Source organism: Mugil cephalus, chromosome 7 (assembly GCF_022458985.1).
Source record: "Mugil cephalus isolate CIBA_MC_2020 chromosome 7, CIBA_Mcephalus_1.1, whole genome shotgun sequence".
Lineage (NCBI taxonomy): Eukaryota > Metazoa > Chordata > Actinopteri > Mugiliformes > Mugilidae > Mugil > Mugil cephalus.
Window position 1 is genome coordinate 16,649,586 of NC_061776.1, and position 15,958 is coordinate 16,665,543.

The 15,958-nt window shown below is 46.1% G+C and overlaps 1 protein-coding gene across 2 annotated transcripts in view; it reads left to right on the top strand.

The window, feature by feature from the left end:
- ptch2 (patched 2) overlaps positions 1-9,080 on the top strand; it is a 28,417-nt gene extending 19,337 nt beyond the window's left edge. For both annotated transcript variants that reach the window (XM_047590423.1, XM_047590424.1), the window contains 7 exons: positions 65-245; positions 351-631; positions 1,982-2,119; positions 2,489-2,631; positions 5,705-6,110; positions 6,201-6,777; positions 6,887-9,080. In XM_047590423.1, the coding sequence (XP_047446379.1) occupies positions 65-245; positions 351-631; positions 1,982-2,119; positions 2,489-2,631; positions 5,705-6,110; positions 6,201-6,777; positions 6,887-6,921 (1,761 nt within the window). In that variant the 3' untranslated portion in view covers positions 6,922-9,080. The remainder of the gene's footprint in view (positions 1-64; positions 246-350; positions 632-1,981; positions 2,120-2,488; positions 2,632-5,704; positions 6,111-6,200; positions 6,778-6,886) is intronic.
- The last annotated feature ends 6,878 nt before the right edge of the window (positions 9,081-15,958 follow it).

Genomic DNA, 15,958 nt, shown 5'->3' on the forward strand with positions numbered 1-15,958 from the left:
TACACGGTGGGTGGCAATGCGGACAAGAACTCAATAAATGATTTTACATCCCCTTTTTCTCTAGCTGACTTCTCGCCGGCTGGTGGATGCAGAGGGTTTGATCCCCCCGGAGGTGTTTTACATTTACCTGACAGTCTGGGTTAGTAATGACCCTCTGGGCTACGCTGCCTCCCAGGCCAACTTCTACCCTCACCCCAGAGAGTGGATTCACGACAAGTATGACACTACAGGGGAAAATCTGCGCAGTGAGTGTCTTATCTTGCATCATTCTGGAGAAACTGGAAACTGAAAAGTGCTTCATAGCATGAATATACATATACATAAACATATATATCTATCCCTTTTTGCAGTCCCTGCAGCGGAACCACTAGAGTTTGCCCAGTTCCCCTTCTACCTGAATGGTCTTCGCCAGGCCAGTGACTTTGTGGAAGCCATCGAGAGTGTGCGGACCATCTGCGACGAGTTTAGCCGCAAGGGCGTGTTCAACTACCCCAACGGATACCCCTTCCTCTTCTGGGAACAGTACATCGGCCTCAGACACTGGTTCCTGCTGTCCATCAGCGTGGTGCTGGCCTGCACCTTCCTCGTTTGTGCCATTCTCCTGCTCAACCCCTGGACCGCTGGAATCATTGTAAGTTGACGATCAGCTTCCTCATCTTTCCTATCGGCCCATTTTTAATTTTTTTTTACATGCTTTTCCTTCGCTTCTCCACCTCATCCTACCTCGACATCATTAGCCCCACCGTCCCTCTCGTCATCCTCTCTCTTTCTTCTTACGCTCCTCAGCATAGCTCAATAACTCTGTCTAGGGGGCCCCTTTTTCTCTGTGGAGGGCCAGTATGCACACACACACACGGACCATTGTCATTCTAATCTGGGCTCGGCCGGCCTTAGAAAAGGAAATGCAAAGGAGCAAGAAAGGCTTTGCCCTCCTGAAGCCTCTACCTCCAACTCCCTCGCTGCTTTTGTCAGAGGGAGAGGCAGAGACTTGGGGACAGGACAGATCTGCCCAGTTGCGACCTTGGCCTGCCCAACCCATCCATCAGGGATATATTTGTGTGTGCGTGTGAGAAGAGAATGAGACAATCTTTAGCAGTGTTAGCAGTTGGAAAACATCTCACACACAAGCTGGTGGGACCGGTGGTCCTCGAAGGCCCCAAACACGCACACAAACACACATCCGCACGTCACCACCGGGGGCCTGTAGCACAACAACAGAGCCAGCTTCAGATGGAATGTGTTTAATTTAAGTGGCGGTCCCTAGCAGCACTGATTGAGACGGCAGCACAACACAATCTCCTCCGACAGAGAGGCACAGCTACATGCATGTATGGTCTCCAAGCATCAGTCAGCCCGTGAAGGTTTCACCCAGCCCGTATGTGGTCGAGCAGTAAAACAGCTTTTATCATTTCCAATTTAACTGTGCCCCAGCTCAAAGGCCCTGCTGGGATCAAACGCCCCGGTTGGCCAAGAACCGTTTTCTCCTCCCCGCCTTCTGAGACGAGCTGTTGCTGTTTGTGTTGCGGTTTTGCGGACCCACACATTCACTATTAAGGCACTAGCATCGTATGATAGCCGCTGCATTAGAATGTCGGAAACAGTAAAACCACGAACGCGTGCTGCCATCTCGAGTGTCTGTTTGTGCAGAACGAACGGACGGATGCATGTTAGTCATTTCAACGGAGAAAGAGATGAAGGAATACACGGGGGAAAAAGGGGGGCGGCATTAGCCTCAGGGTGGGAAATTTGATATGCGGTTTGAGATCTTGAGAACGGGGTCAAAGATTGTGTGGGGTGAAGCGGCAAAAGGGCTCAGCTCAGTCACTGGAGAATGACATCATCATATGCCATTGTTTGCTTTTAATTATACAACACACGTTTAGCTGAATATCCCCCCATCATCCCATTTATTGCCTGTTGGAACTCTTAAATTTTCCTGCACAGAAGTTGGTAACACTTTATTTCCATGTGTGTTCCTCAGGTGTTTATCTTGGCCATGATGACTGTGGAGTTGTTTGGCATCATGGGTCTGATTGGCATCAAGCTCAGCGCCATTCCTGTGGTCATACTGATCGCTTCGGTGGGCATCGGAGTGGAGTTCACCGTTCACATCGCCCTGGTAAGTCAACACTCCCGACGTAAAAACGGGGCGCTCAAATTAACCGTCCGGGGTTAATTCATTGAGCAAAACGGTTTAGCTGTTTACAAAAAAAAAAAAGCCAGCGCGAGAGCAGAGGCTCCGAAATGGAAAGTGATTAAGGTGAAATACGTGCGATTAAAAGTTTTACTGGGAAACTTTTGGCTTCCTCGTTCGTGCTGGCAAACCCGCTTTCAAACACAGTGTACTGTCTTGTAGTGTAGTAATCCCCAGTAAAATCCAAACGCAGGCATCCCGGAGCTTGCCAAGCCTCGCCGCAAGCACGGGTTTTGTGTAATCGGCAAGATTTCTAACTCGTTTCTCTTCCCCCACCTTCCCCTTTTGCCGCAGGGCTTCCTGACAGCCATTGGCAACAGAAACAAGCGCTCTGCAGTGGCTCTGGAGCACATGTTTGCCCCGGTGGTTGACGGAGCCATCTCCACGTTGCTGGGTGTTCTCATGCTGGCAGGGTCGGAGTTTGACTTCATCATGAGGTGAGACGCTATACATATGTGTGTGTATAGTCATATATATATGTGTAGCGATGCATGTTTTGCGCTGCCTTTATGCTTTTTTTTGTGGCGGAGATGGGGCGACAGTTCAAAAGAATCAGCGGTTCGCTCTGATTGTGTGTCGGTGTGAGTGTGCGGAAGCAGTTGTGAAGCCTCGCTTGGGTGCGGGAGGAAGCCTTGTCAGGGAGGTGGTATTCAGGGCTGCATGCAGGTGGAAATGTTATACCCCCTATTTATGCACGCACACACAAACAGTGACAAATACGCACCTGGTTCTGTCACTCTAGGCGCACACACACACACCCACATGCACACACACACACATCCGTCTCCCCAACCTCAGAGAGCAACAAATGGGGAAAACATCAAGGGTGTGTAGCAGCTGCTTGTAAACATGGAAGTGTTCTGCTGCCCACTGGGTGGTGTCTCTCTCTGACTCTTTCACTCCGTCTCTTTCACACACTCAAGGGAATCTGTAAAAATTCCTATCATCCGTTTGGCATTCTCCCCCTCCACGTTGGATGCTGTAATAAAAAGAGGAGCTAAATTTGAACTGGTCAGCGAGTCAAGACGGTCCGCGGCCCACCAACAGACACCACCGTTCCCCTCCGTGTGTGCGTGTGCGCATGCGCGCGCGTCCACACGAGTGTAAATCACACGCGCACGCACTCTCGTGTGCGTGCGTGCGTGCGCTTTTCTACCACTGTTTCATGGTCGGAGTGGAAAAAAAAAAAAAAAAAATAGCTCCATGTTTTTCAGCCGAATGTGGTCTCGGCCCAAAATCCGAAACCACAACCTTGAGCTCACAGACTGCAACAGGCCTCCATGACATAAAAAGCACAGTTTTTTTTTTTTTTTTTTTTTCTGAAGAAACAGAGACAGAAGCGGAGGGAGGGGAGGGGAGGGAGGAGAGAAACTCTGAGGGTGGCTTCCTTGCAAGGATATAAGGTCCTTGTGGGTGGGTGGATTCGCGGATGATGAATGGATCCTCCGCGGTGTTGTATTAGATGGATAAAGACGTGTAAATGTTTAGGACTGGAGGGAAAAAAAAAACGGATAAAGGAGGACGTGGGACTGGTTTTAAGGGAGAAAACGGCAGTATCTGGGTTTTTGTTTTTCTGTCACACAGTAATCTGGGATCATTTTGGGAGGGTGGGGTGAGAAAAGGAGACGGAGGGGTCTAGTCTCTGTTGGAGGTCTTGTTTAGCTGTAGCTGTGGTCGGGTGAATGGGGCAAGCCAAAGCTGGCTAGCTGGGGAGTAGCATAAATATACTGCTGTAAACATCTCCTGGCCTTGTAACACACTGAATAAACAGCAAGCCTAATTCAACTCTGCTCAGAGACCTCTCTCTCTCTCACACACACACACACACACACACACTATGTTGCATACGTGCACATGCAGGCAGCCGTAAGCGTGCGCTCGGAGACGCACACACACACAAGGCAGAAATGCACATATGCGCACGCATGTAAACACTTAGGGTCTCTTTCTCACAGACACATGCACACACGACTCCCCGGGCCTGACAACGAATGGAAAAGATTACAGTTTATATAAACAACAGAATTCCTAACAGTGAGACGCTGTTGGAGGTCCCACCAACGTCTCACTCTATTTTTTTTTTCTTTCAGTCTCACCCTTGTTTTGTTTTTGTTTTTTTTTGTTGTTTTTTTTTTTTTTCCGCCATGTAAAGAAATGAGAACGCAGTCAAATGAGCGGGCAAGCTCGAGGGCTGCGCCATAAAAAACTATTATATCCTATTTGTTGTTTCAGCGTTGGCCTGTGAACGTTGCCAGATAAAGCTCCTTGATTAAATATCCGCGTGCGGTTTAGGCGAAAGGCAAAAAGGCAGAACATTTTCATTAAAACGGTTGCGACGGCACACGCTTCTGATAGGGGAGGAAAACGAGGTCAGCCCGGGGAAAAAAAAAAAAAAAAACGAGGGAAAGGGAAAACCTGTCAGACAGAATCTGTGTGTGGTGGCGGTGGGAAATTGGAGGTTGACTGAAATGAGTGTGAATAAGGGTTGTGAAATTGCCTCCTACATGCAAACCATGAACTTTTCTTCAAGCGTGATCTTTGTCAAGTAAAGTAGCTGTAATAATCACTGGAGTAGTCCATGTTTCCATAACACTCGGCAGCTATTACCCCCGTCCTTGTTGGCTCCCCCCCCCCACCCACCTCATACCAACAATCATTTTTTTCCTCCCTCTTTCTTTTACCTCTTAAAGTCTGGCTGGTGGTTAGCATCTCAGTGTCTCTCTGCTTTCTGTTAGTGTTTAAGTGGAGTCCTCTCTAATTTTCTTGGGGAGCTCTTTCTTGTGGCCTGCCTCCACCCCTGGCCTCCCCAGAGCTCCGCTGAGATGCATGCACACACACACATACACACACACAAAAAAAAGTAAAAACGCACACACTCGCGCTTGCCTTGCACACCAGTGTGGGCGCAAGAGAAAGTCTTGTAGCTGCAGCAGTGAAGGCATCAAAGCATGTTTTAGTTGGACTGAGAAGGGAATCAGATTTGCCCCCCTCCCTCCCTCCCGCCCCTCTCCCCTCACTCCCTCCCCTGCCTTTGATACGCAAACACTGGGCTTTCCCTCACTTCTTCCTCTGAGCTACTTCCCTTCCTCACGTGCCAGCTACGTGCGCGTGCTTGGAGTCATGCACGCACATGTGAGCGTGTTCCCGTGCACATGAAAAGGAATCAGCCCAGTGCGGTCCAGCCCGTTTTATTACGACGGGAAATCTGAACAGAGAGAACGGATCAAATAAAGATCTGTGTGAAACGTTACGCGTTTTCTACTCTGCGTGAAAGTGCCACGACGCTCTCGACCCGTCGGCGCTTGAGCCGAACCTCTCCGTAAACCGCAACACTCGGCGGGGTTGTTGCACTGTGTGACCTCGCGTGCACGTCTGTGTAGGCTTTCTGATTCATGTGTGTATAGGCTGGAAGACGAGTGACAGGCCTGTTCAGTGTAAACACAGGGCGCTGCGGAACTGCCTCTTTTGGTTTACGTCCAGACTAACATCCTGCGTCTCTTCATCCTTTAGGTATTTCTTCGCCGTGTTAGCCATCCTGACCGTTTTGGGGATGCTGAATGGCTTGGTTCTCCTCCCAGTCCTCCTCTCCATGATGGGGCCCCCGGCTGAAGTCACCCCGGTCGACAATGCCAGCTGCCTGCCCACGCCTTCCCCCGAGCCCCCGCTGCCTCCGCCCATGACCCATCACGGGTACTACACAGGCCACCACAACCCACGATCGGCTCGGCCGCAGGCGTTTTCAGAGTCATCGGACTCGGAGTATTACTCAGAGCTGACGACCACGTCAGGGATCGGGGAGGAGGATTATAAGTACTGTGACAGGAGTGCGTACCTGACGTCACACGGCGGCGTTCCACCTGCAACATCTCACATCCTGCTGGAAGCCAGCAAGAACCCCAGCTTCCCCAAACTCACGGTACGCTTCATGCCCGATCTCATCCTTGTGTCTGTCCTTCAAAATCAAATGCGTTTTTGTGAGTTAATTTGGAAAATGTGTTCGTTGTAGGTGGTGAAGCCCTTCAGAGAAAATGCAGCAGCCCCCGGTGGGAGGATTGAACCAGTGAGTGAACCCTCCCACAACGCACAGTCACCTCTTGGATCCCAGGTCACATGCTGGGATGGAAACAAGCGGGAGCAGCAGAGGGGCCCCCAGAGACTCAGAGAGGCTCAGCCCGGCCAACACTTACCCAGTGACAGGGCTCACTTCACTGGGAGGACTTGTCAAAGCGGGCCCAAGCTGCAGAACGGCAGAGGGCCTCAGCCAAACAGGACTAAAGGGCCGAGCTACGCTCACAGCAGCTCCACCCTGCCGACGCAACAGGCCGCCGCCGGGGGGGCTGTTACCATGGTAACGGCCACAGCCTCCGTGACGGTGGCCGTGCACCCAACTTTGCCGGGGGCCGCGTACCAAGGCTACATGCATGAAGGTTTTGACACGGACAGCGAGTCAGACTGCTTTGAGGACGCTAAGAGGACGCGCGGTGACAAAACAAACTTTTCTTCATGTAAGAGAGACTCTCTAGAGCTCCAGGACTTGGAAGCAATGCAGGGCCAGACAGAGTTCCAGCTCGGCAAGACACAAGGTGAGCAACGTGTTTGTGTTTAGCTCTTTTCGGAGAACGCAGTTTTTTTCTGAACCGTCCGTCCTCCGCAGCAGTTTCCTAATACCTCTCTGTGTTCTGTGTGCTGCAGGTGGGCTGAGGATCCAGGCATCCAAAGATTGCTAGACTCTCTCACGCGCGCCGTGCCCCGGCCACATCCCGGAGTACCCCGAGGCCCGCACGGCGCCACGTCAATGTCTTGAACGCTCAACTGTACATAGACTTCACCTGGAGGACAAGCAAAAAAAAAAAAAAAGAGAGGATTTACTTCAAGGACATAATAAGAAAAAAAACTTGTTTTAAGAATTATATAAATCTATGAGTATATATTTTAATACTAAAAACAAAAGAGGGAAGCTATTTAAAAGAGTACTGTATAACTTGGGTATACTCTTTTGTAAAGGTTCAGATGTAAAAGATTATTTTCATGTGGGGCGGTCGATGTTTTTCCCCTCACATTGTATAGAATAAGAAATGTGCTATATGTTGTCACGAAAGGTGGCGCGTTATTAAGATATTAGGCTATTGAACATACATGGTCAGTGTTTTATTTCTACTTGTATTGTTCTTTTTTTTGCTGCTACACTTCAAAAAATAATTTTAAGCAATTTGCCTTAAAAAGAAAAATGCAGTACCCCGCCCCCACTCCCCATCCCACTACCCTCCCTTTCATAAGTAACTAACTTCCACAGTGGCGTGCTGTGAGATTCTCTCTGCATCTGACACACTCTCCGTTGTGCACACGTTCTCTGCCACAGTGTCAAGCTGCAGAGAACCGGTGCTTTCTCAACAGTGGTTACCGCCGTGCCTTCATTATACCCCCCCCCCCCCTTTTTCTTGTTATCACAGCATTCAGAGCTCAGTATTACGTTCTCACGTCGGTGTAAATAATCTGGAAATGTTCATCAAGGGGCCGTAGTAGACTCGTCAGCATCGGCTGAATGTGACCGTGCGTTCATGTTTCGTGTTGAATCCGTGTCCCGTTATCCACTGCAGTTTTAAACTACTTGAAGGAGCTGTGATATATATATATATTATTTTTTTTTTCTTCAGTTTTTGTAAGCTCTACGGTGGGTGATGTTCACTTTCGTCATTTTATGTTTGACAAAAGCGTATTGCCTTCACCTTCTTGTATTATTTTCTAAAGGGAATTTTGAAATCCAATGCAAAGGGAGTGATTTTATTTTATTGTTTTCTTCTCCTTTTATTTTATTTTATCTTCTTTTTCTCTGCTGGCTGCTTTAGGGTTGTGACAAGTTGACCCTGTGCAATTATTACAACGTGTAAAACTTTTTAATTTGCTTTTAAGAATGCTCTGACTCACTTTCTAATCCGCCCCTCTTCTTGTTCTTCTTGTCCGCGTGTCCCCCACCTCGCGTTTTCCTTCTGTCACTTATTAGGACTTTCATTTAATTTGCTTTACAGTTTTGGTTGTCGTTGCTCAGTGTTGGTCTCGTCACTGCCAGGTTAAATCGCAGGGAAAAACAAGCAGTTCATTTTTTTTTCATGTCATTTCATAAGTGGCAGCTTTTGTTTTTTCTTCTGTTTTTGTAAATACGAAAGAAGAGTCAAGTAGCTACTGCAGTTGTGAATAATTACGCACCATTTACAGTTTGATCAGACCGTAACAGCCAGGAGGTGTTGTCACTGAGGAGTTTTTAGGGAGAGGGTTTTTGTTTTTTTTGTTTTTTTTTTTTTTTGTTGTTGTTTTTTGGGGAGGGGGGGCTTCTGCATTGGTTTGTAGTTTATTTCAAAACAAATGTTAATGTCATGCCATATAAATTATTTATATTAAAATTTTATTTTTGTAGTTTGTACAGATGTTAGTATCTAGACTGAAGTTCTATTTTTAAAGAGTAAATATATATTATATATAAATATATCTATTTGTTGCCGTTTGCTTTTGTTTTATTGTTTTGTTTTTGGGGAGGATGGAGGGGGGGTGTTCAGGGGAGGGAGGGAGGGAGGGAGGGGTTGACAACACTTTAGAGCAGAGGCCTTTTTTTTGAGTGTGTGCGTGTGTGTGTGTACGTGTGGAGCAAGGGGGGGCAGTCGGAGGACCATGAAGGAGAAGGTGTGTAGGAATGTGTCACCTTGTGTTTAAGTTTCCTCTCTGGCCCTTCGTTCTCCCATTTGTCATTTTTTAAACTGTTCTCGTCCATGTCTGAAACACTGTGACTTCTGAAAACTATGCTCAAGAAAAACCCTCGTGTGACCATTATGTTCCCTCACCTGCTATAGAAATTTAACTAACAAAATAAATTGAATGAAAAAAAAAACAAAAACACTGCTTCTGTGGTCCCTGGCCGTCTTTGTGCGTTTGCCTGCGACCCTGCGAGGAGATAAAGGGTCGCGGCGGTGTTATCAGGAGTCGAGTTAACTCACGGACTGACAGCATTTGCCGGTTAAATGCACCCTTTGAATCGGAACGCTCTGTTATCAAGATGCGCTGTCGAGGTGCCAGACAAAAAGTTTGAGGAATTTGTGTTGATGGTTCAAATCAGATATGTGCTCAACGTGATTTTTAGAAAGAGTAAGACTACAAGACTGATCTACCTTAATTCTGTTGGACAACATTTTTTTGTTCAATAGAATTAATTTTGTCTATTTTGTTATCACTACATTCTACAACAATATAGTCCTGACAAAAGGCAGACTGGATAAGCTGGAAACCTAAACAACCACATGACATTTCCTCTACCTTCACTGTCAGGATGAACTAAACTGCTACGTCCCAGGATAATCAAGTTACTATCGTTATAATACCCACTAAATATATTTGCTTTTCCTTTGTGTTCATTAAAATGTGCGTTACAGACTCGATGATTTTTCATCTAAATAGAACATAATTAAGATTCACTAACAGCATCCTGTTCCCGGACACCACAGGGCACTCTCACATAGCCCATGTCCATTCTCTGATGGGTCACAACTGTTTTGGAGGCACAAGGGAGACCTACACAATATTAGGAAGGTGGTCATAATGTTATGCCTGATCGGTTTATGACAGCATTAAGCCGCTGCAGTATCAGTAGGTGGAGCTAGTTTGACTTTCTTTATAGTGTTGTATACACAGAGAGGAAAACACATCAATCTGAGGGGTTGCAAGTTCATTAGTCTCTGGTTGATTAGACATTTATATTTCCCCCCACAATTTAAATTTCTTTAAATACACATTAACACGAATCCAACACTTTTTTTTAGTAAAGGGATAAATTTGCAAGTCAGCACTTCACTCGTTCAGCGACACACACAGAGCGCCACACTAGACCCGTCAATCTAAGCCTCCTGTACACAGTAGGCCCCACCCCTGTCTCGCTGCTGAGCCAATCACGAGGCCACATGTTACACACCGACTCTGTCAGATTCCCCACAATTGGCCGAGAGCCAATTGTTTACAGCAGTTGCAGGGCCACCTTACTGCTGCACATGTCTAAAATATATAATAATATATAAATAAAATATATTATATTTTATATAAATGAAATATATATATTTGTGTATTATTTGAATAGCTTAATATTGAATGCACAATGATAATCATAAGGTATATTTAAAAATAGCACTATACAACACATAGTGTATATATATATATAGGTGGGATAGGACAAAAAGTTCTGATGCACAAATGTGTGTTGTCAGTTGTTTTCAGATTGTCACTTTTGCTGTAATATTAGAGGACTTAAATGTTCACTAAATTGCAACAATGTGGGACCTTTATCAGCCACACAATTTTTAAATTTTTTTTTTTTTTTTTTTTTTTTACATAACATATTTTTTTTACTGACATGAATTTGGCTCAGCTCTTGTTTTGTGCCGGGGTGCACTTCACGAATATAGTGACTTAACATTAAGAGCTGCTGAACCGGAGCGCTGAACCACCTGGAAAGTGCCGGGGATCACTGGCTGCCTGAGTCATTGTTGTGACTCGCCTGTCTAAATCTCTGCCACTGCGTTCACACATGCGCGCACATGCGCACGCCCCTACACACATATCCGTGCACCCTGCTTGTGCGTGCGCTGCGCATTCTCAAAAACTCCAACTCCAAACAAACTGCACGCACACGCCTCCCCCGGCTCCTCGTATACAGACGCGCACATGTGTACACACACGGGCCCACCTGTGTAGATGAAAGGTAGATGCTGTAAATTCCTTCGCTTCCCACACAACAGCTCCTCGTTTGTCAGCCCCGGCAGAGCGACCCACGTCTGAATCTGATACCTCAGTCTTTTGAAGTTGCTGTCATGCGCATCCGCATCTAAACCAAAACTCAGCCTCACGCACACACACAGACGTACACACGCAACGCAACGTGCGTACCTGGATATGTAGCGCAGACCAAACAGGATTTTTTTCCGGCGCGAGATCTCATGTAAAACCCGAAGCTGTAAACAATGCGGGCCGCATGGATTTAAAGCTGTACATTAATGAGGACAAATGTGCTCAATGAGTGATGTCACCCGGGGAGCTCGTGTTGGATTTAATGTCACAGCTCAGTGATAAGAAAACAAAAACAAGTCCTGTAATGGGTTATGACAGGGCTGGAGCCAGTGTAAGAATGCCTGCATTGTAAACAACGCTATTATCTTAACCTTAACACTCATTAATCTAAATCTAACCGTACCCTATTCCTAAACAGAGGAATCATGCTGAGATTTTTACGATCTGTGTTGCTTTGTGTCCCCAAAAGGGAAGTGGGCCCCACCGATTTATGTCCCCACAACATGACTCATACTAGTACACTTTATAATTTCACGGGGCCGGCCGCGACATTTCTTCACGATTGGGCTAAAGCCAATCATTAGTCGCAGGGCATCAAAACACTGCAGTTTTATCGAATCTGGGCTCCCCAGGCACCCTTTGGTATATGCGCAGTGATACAGATGGTTTGTAATTAACTCTGATGTTCAGTTACTTGGGGAAATATTAAACACCAAGAGTAAATGTTCTGGTGAGACATAAGAGTCCAGGGTAGAACAACAAGACTGGCCACAGACCACCCCCCACACACATACAGTACACACACAACTCATAACTCAGTGTTACGTTCCAGGCGAGGGGGACTGTGTGCTTCTGTGTATCTCCCTCTATCTCTACCCCCCAGCCCCAGGGATGAGCGAAATAATTTAAAATGCCTCAGTTTGGACAGCTGCTCACAAATCTAGTAGAATGAGTAATGTTGTTTGATGGTAAATATGACAGTTTTAATGGCTGCAGGATAATGGGCTCATTTTCTTATTTGGCAAAACCCTTCGACTTCTCTCTCTGATTCTTCCTAATGCAGATGATGACACATTTTCTGGAAGTCAGCATGTTTATAGATACACAGTGCCGCTTAAAATATTTGCACCTCTCGGAAATTTCTGTTTCTGCTTTAAAACGACTCCAAACATCAGCAGATTTTCACAGAAATCCTGAACGCAGACAAAGGGAACCCAATCAAATGAATGACACTACTTTTGTTTAAAAAAAAAGAAAAAAGAAAGAAAGAAAGGAGACAGATTTATCACAGTTTGGTCTTCACAACACATGTTTGTGGAAGTGTATGATGGCACGGATAAAAGAGCTTTCTGAGGAGCTGGAAAAGGTTACAAAACCATCTCTAAGGAGTTTGAAACCCGCAAATCCAAAGTCAGACAGGAGTGGTTGACCACCGAAGATCACTCCACAAGCAAGATGCATAACAGTCAGAGAGGTCACAAAGGAACCCAGGGTAATTTTCAAAGCAACTCACATTGTCAAATGTGAATGTTTATGAATCCACCATCAGGAGAACACTGAACAAACACTGTGTGCATGGCAGCGGGACAAGGAGCTCTCCAAAAAGAGCATTTCTGCCAAAAGTAGAATCACTCGGTTTAAATGAGAGGATCATGTCTGGAGATGAAACAGCGCTGCATTCCTGCATCAGAACCTCCTCCCGTCTTTGAAACCCAGGGGTGGTAAAGCCCTTGTTTGAGCCTGTTTTGCTGCATCTGGGCCAGGACGGCTTGTCATCATTGATGAACCAATGAGTTCTCAATTGTACCAATAAATTCTGAAGGAAAATGTCAGGACATCTGTGTGTGAGCTGAATTTTAATGGGAAACGGGTCATGCCGGGAAGACGTCTACCCCAAGAACACGAGTCCTTTCTACCCGTGACCAAGTCAGAGTTCTGACCTTAAGCCAGTAGAAAGGACCTGGAGCAAGCAGTTTGTGTGAGGAAACCCACCAACATGTCAGGACTGAAGTGGTTCTGTACTGAGGAATGGGCTTAAAGTCCTCCCAGCTGCTTTAGACGACGGATTAGAAGTTGTTGTAGACATTTAGTCGCCGTTATTGCTGCACAAGAGGGTCACACCAGATACTGAAAGCAAGGGTTCACTTACTTATAAACAAAAGCACAATATATATAGTATATGCAGCAACTAATGTCAAGACGGAGGCCATGATAATGACAGTAGAATAGCATTAAACTATCCAACATGTATGTTCCTCATAGAATCAAGGACACTGCTTGTAACAGTGGTTTTAGGACCTCCTTCTGCTCTTTTCTGTGTGTGACTTCAGTGTGTGGGCCCAGATACAAGCTGATAGTCCAGATAACACAGTCTTCCAGTGCCAGCTCCTGACCTGTGTGTGAAGGTGAGATCAATGGTGGAAGAGAAAACACAATGAAGGAACAAAAGACTGAACTCATGATCTGGTGATGCTGGTGTTGCATGCATGTGTGTGTGTGTGTGTGTGTGTGTGTGCATTTATGCACTGCTTGGGTGGCCCCGAGGATGAGCGGCTATTGTTGCTGGAATTCAATAGGGCTGATTAGTAAAGAAAGTGTGTGTGTGTGTGTGTGTGTGTCTGTGCGCGCACACACGTAAAAAAAACATGCACTGGCATGCGTGTCTGTGTGAAGCAGGGGGTGGTGTATGTGTTTCTACTTTTGCACTAAGCGCAGCAGAGAAGAATGGGGGAATTAGCTGTAAAGCCAGTGAGAAAGCAGACTTCAGGGTGACATACCACACAAATCTGGGGAATTGGGATTGTTTCTCTTCACATCCACAGCAACGCTTCGTCTCAACAGAATGACTCTCCTGCAGCCGCAATACAGCGCGAAAATGTTTTGGAAGTGCACGCATGTTAGCTGGGGGGAAGCAACGCTGATAACGAACCGAGACATATCTGCTCGAGAATTAAAAAAAAAAAAATCACGGTGCATTCATTTTTCTTCTCGGGTGGTTTCATTTCCCGGACTGGGAAGTCGATTTTCACACTTTTTTCAAATGTAAAAGATGCATGGATGCAACAGAAAAGATGTGGTGTATTTTTTTATTATTTTTTTTTTTTGCTCCAAGCGTTCAACAGTTGATGCTTCCTGTATTTTCATGCCATCACAAAACTAAGTAAATGGATAAGGGGAGCCACAATTTGAGTTATTTCTAAATGCAAATCATAATGATAGACATGTTTGCTCCAGTTCTGACACACATTATCAGCGCTCGTGAGAGATAGACATGCATTCTGCAAGCGAAATCTGTAACACTTCAGCAACTTTTAGTTTGTTGTTCATTCATATTTTCTGCTCATATTGCTGCAGCAACATGGGATTTTGTTTACCTGTCCACCAGAAAAGTCCACACGAACAGCCCCCTCTTGTGGTACTCACCAACTGTGGAAGTTTTAGGTAAAGTTTAGAAGTTGTGACAGGTTTGCTAACATCTTCTTCTGTCCGTGTGCTAAGCATGAGTTCACCAGTTCCGGGATAAGACTGCAATAAGCATGTGCCAAAACATCTGCAGCCTTCTCCAAGACGCAGGTGGAGGTCTAGAGGTCAAGACTCTTTACTGTTGTTCCAACCCCACCCAGAGGATGCAGTACACATACAATGAAACAATGTTCCTCCAGGACCAGACATTAGGGAACATGTAAAAATAAAGCGCAAGACTGTACAGTACAATAAGAGAGGAACATGACTTTCGCCATTTGCGAACCAATCTTCAATTCCTACATCACTTGAGAGCACCAGTAAACCCACAACAATCTGGAAGTTGGCGATTTCTCCAACTCGAGTCATTCTGCTAAGCTAAACTAATTGTGCACTTCCTCTAGCACCATAGCTACTGCACCTAAATGAGGGTAACCCTACTGTTCACAATAGCGCATACTTCACCCCCCAAGCTCAATTTGCGCTAATCAAGGGCTTTTTAAAAAACTGCTTTGGAAGCATTAAAAAGAAATTCTGAACATTTTCTCCCGTCAGATCCATCAACGTTTTCACTGACCCGTCATGCCAGGCCAACGCAGCGCCGGGCTGCATCGCTGCCGCTTGCATTTGTGTGTGTTCTCGCTCTGTGATTGCACACGCTGCACCAGATTGTTGCTCCGACTGAGTTCTTCTAATCATCTCTCACAGAAACAGAGGAAGAACGGGATCAATATTTACCGAAAACGTTCTTCAACATAACAAATGTGTTTGTAATCTATGCCCTCGGTGTGTGTATCTGCGTGCGTGTGTGTGTGTGTTTGGTATACCTTTGCTGTGACCGGGTCTGTCGAGGGGTGGCAGGAGGAGGAGGAGAAAGAATACTAAGTTCCAGGCAATCATGCAGACAGGCGGGAGGGCCCATATAGTGTAAACATGTTTTAAATAAACAGGAACCAGCGTAATGCCCTTTTAATTGATTCATTCTGTGCTGTGCTGTTTACAGAAGGGCCTAAATATGAGCCTCGTAAGGCAGAGGCCTTGTGTTTATAAGTGGTTTGTTTGGTTCAAACAATAACATTTTGAACACCAGACGTAGCTGTGGATCAGTTGTGATGTGTTGTGCTGTAGTACTCTGCACCACTGCCATTTTTTGTTGTTTTCATGCTTTCTCCACACAACTTTCTTCGTGCATGTGTGTTTCCATTTGAGGACTCCATCTTAGAGGAGAATAAAGGAGCTGAAGCAGCTCTCTACAGTGCCCCACTGTCTCCCCTTTACAATTTGCAGGCCAGCCAGGCTACGTTTGGTGCGTGTGTGTGTGTATGTGTGACTGAAGTTTAAATTGCAGCCACAGTGTAATGATATGGTGGCATGGCATTGAGGGGTACTCCAAAAGGAGGGCGGGGGTTGGTAATTAAACATATGCAGACACAGACACATACAGAGGGTGAGACGCACACACACAGGCAGACACGCAGA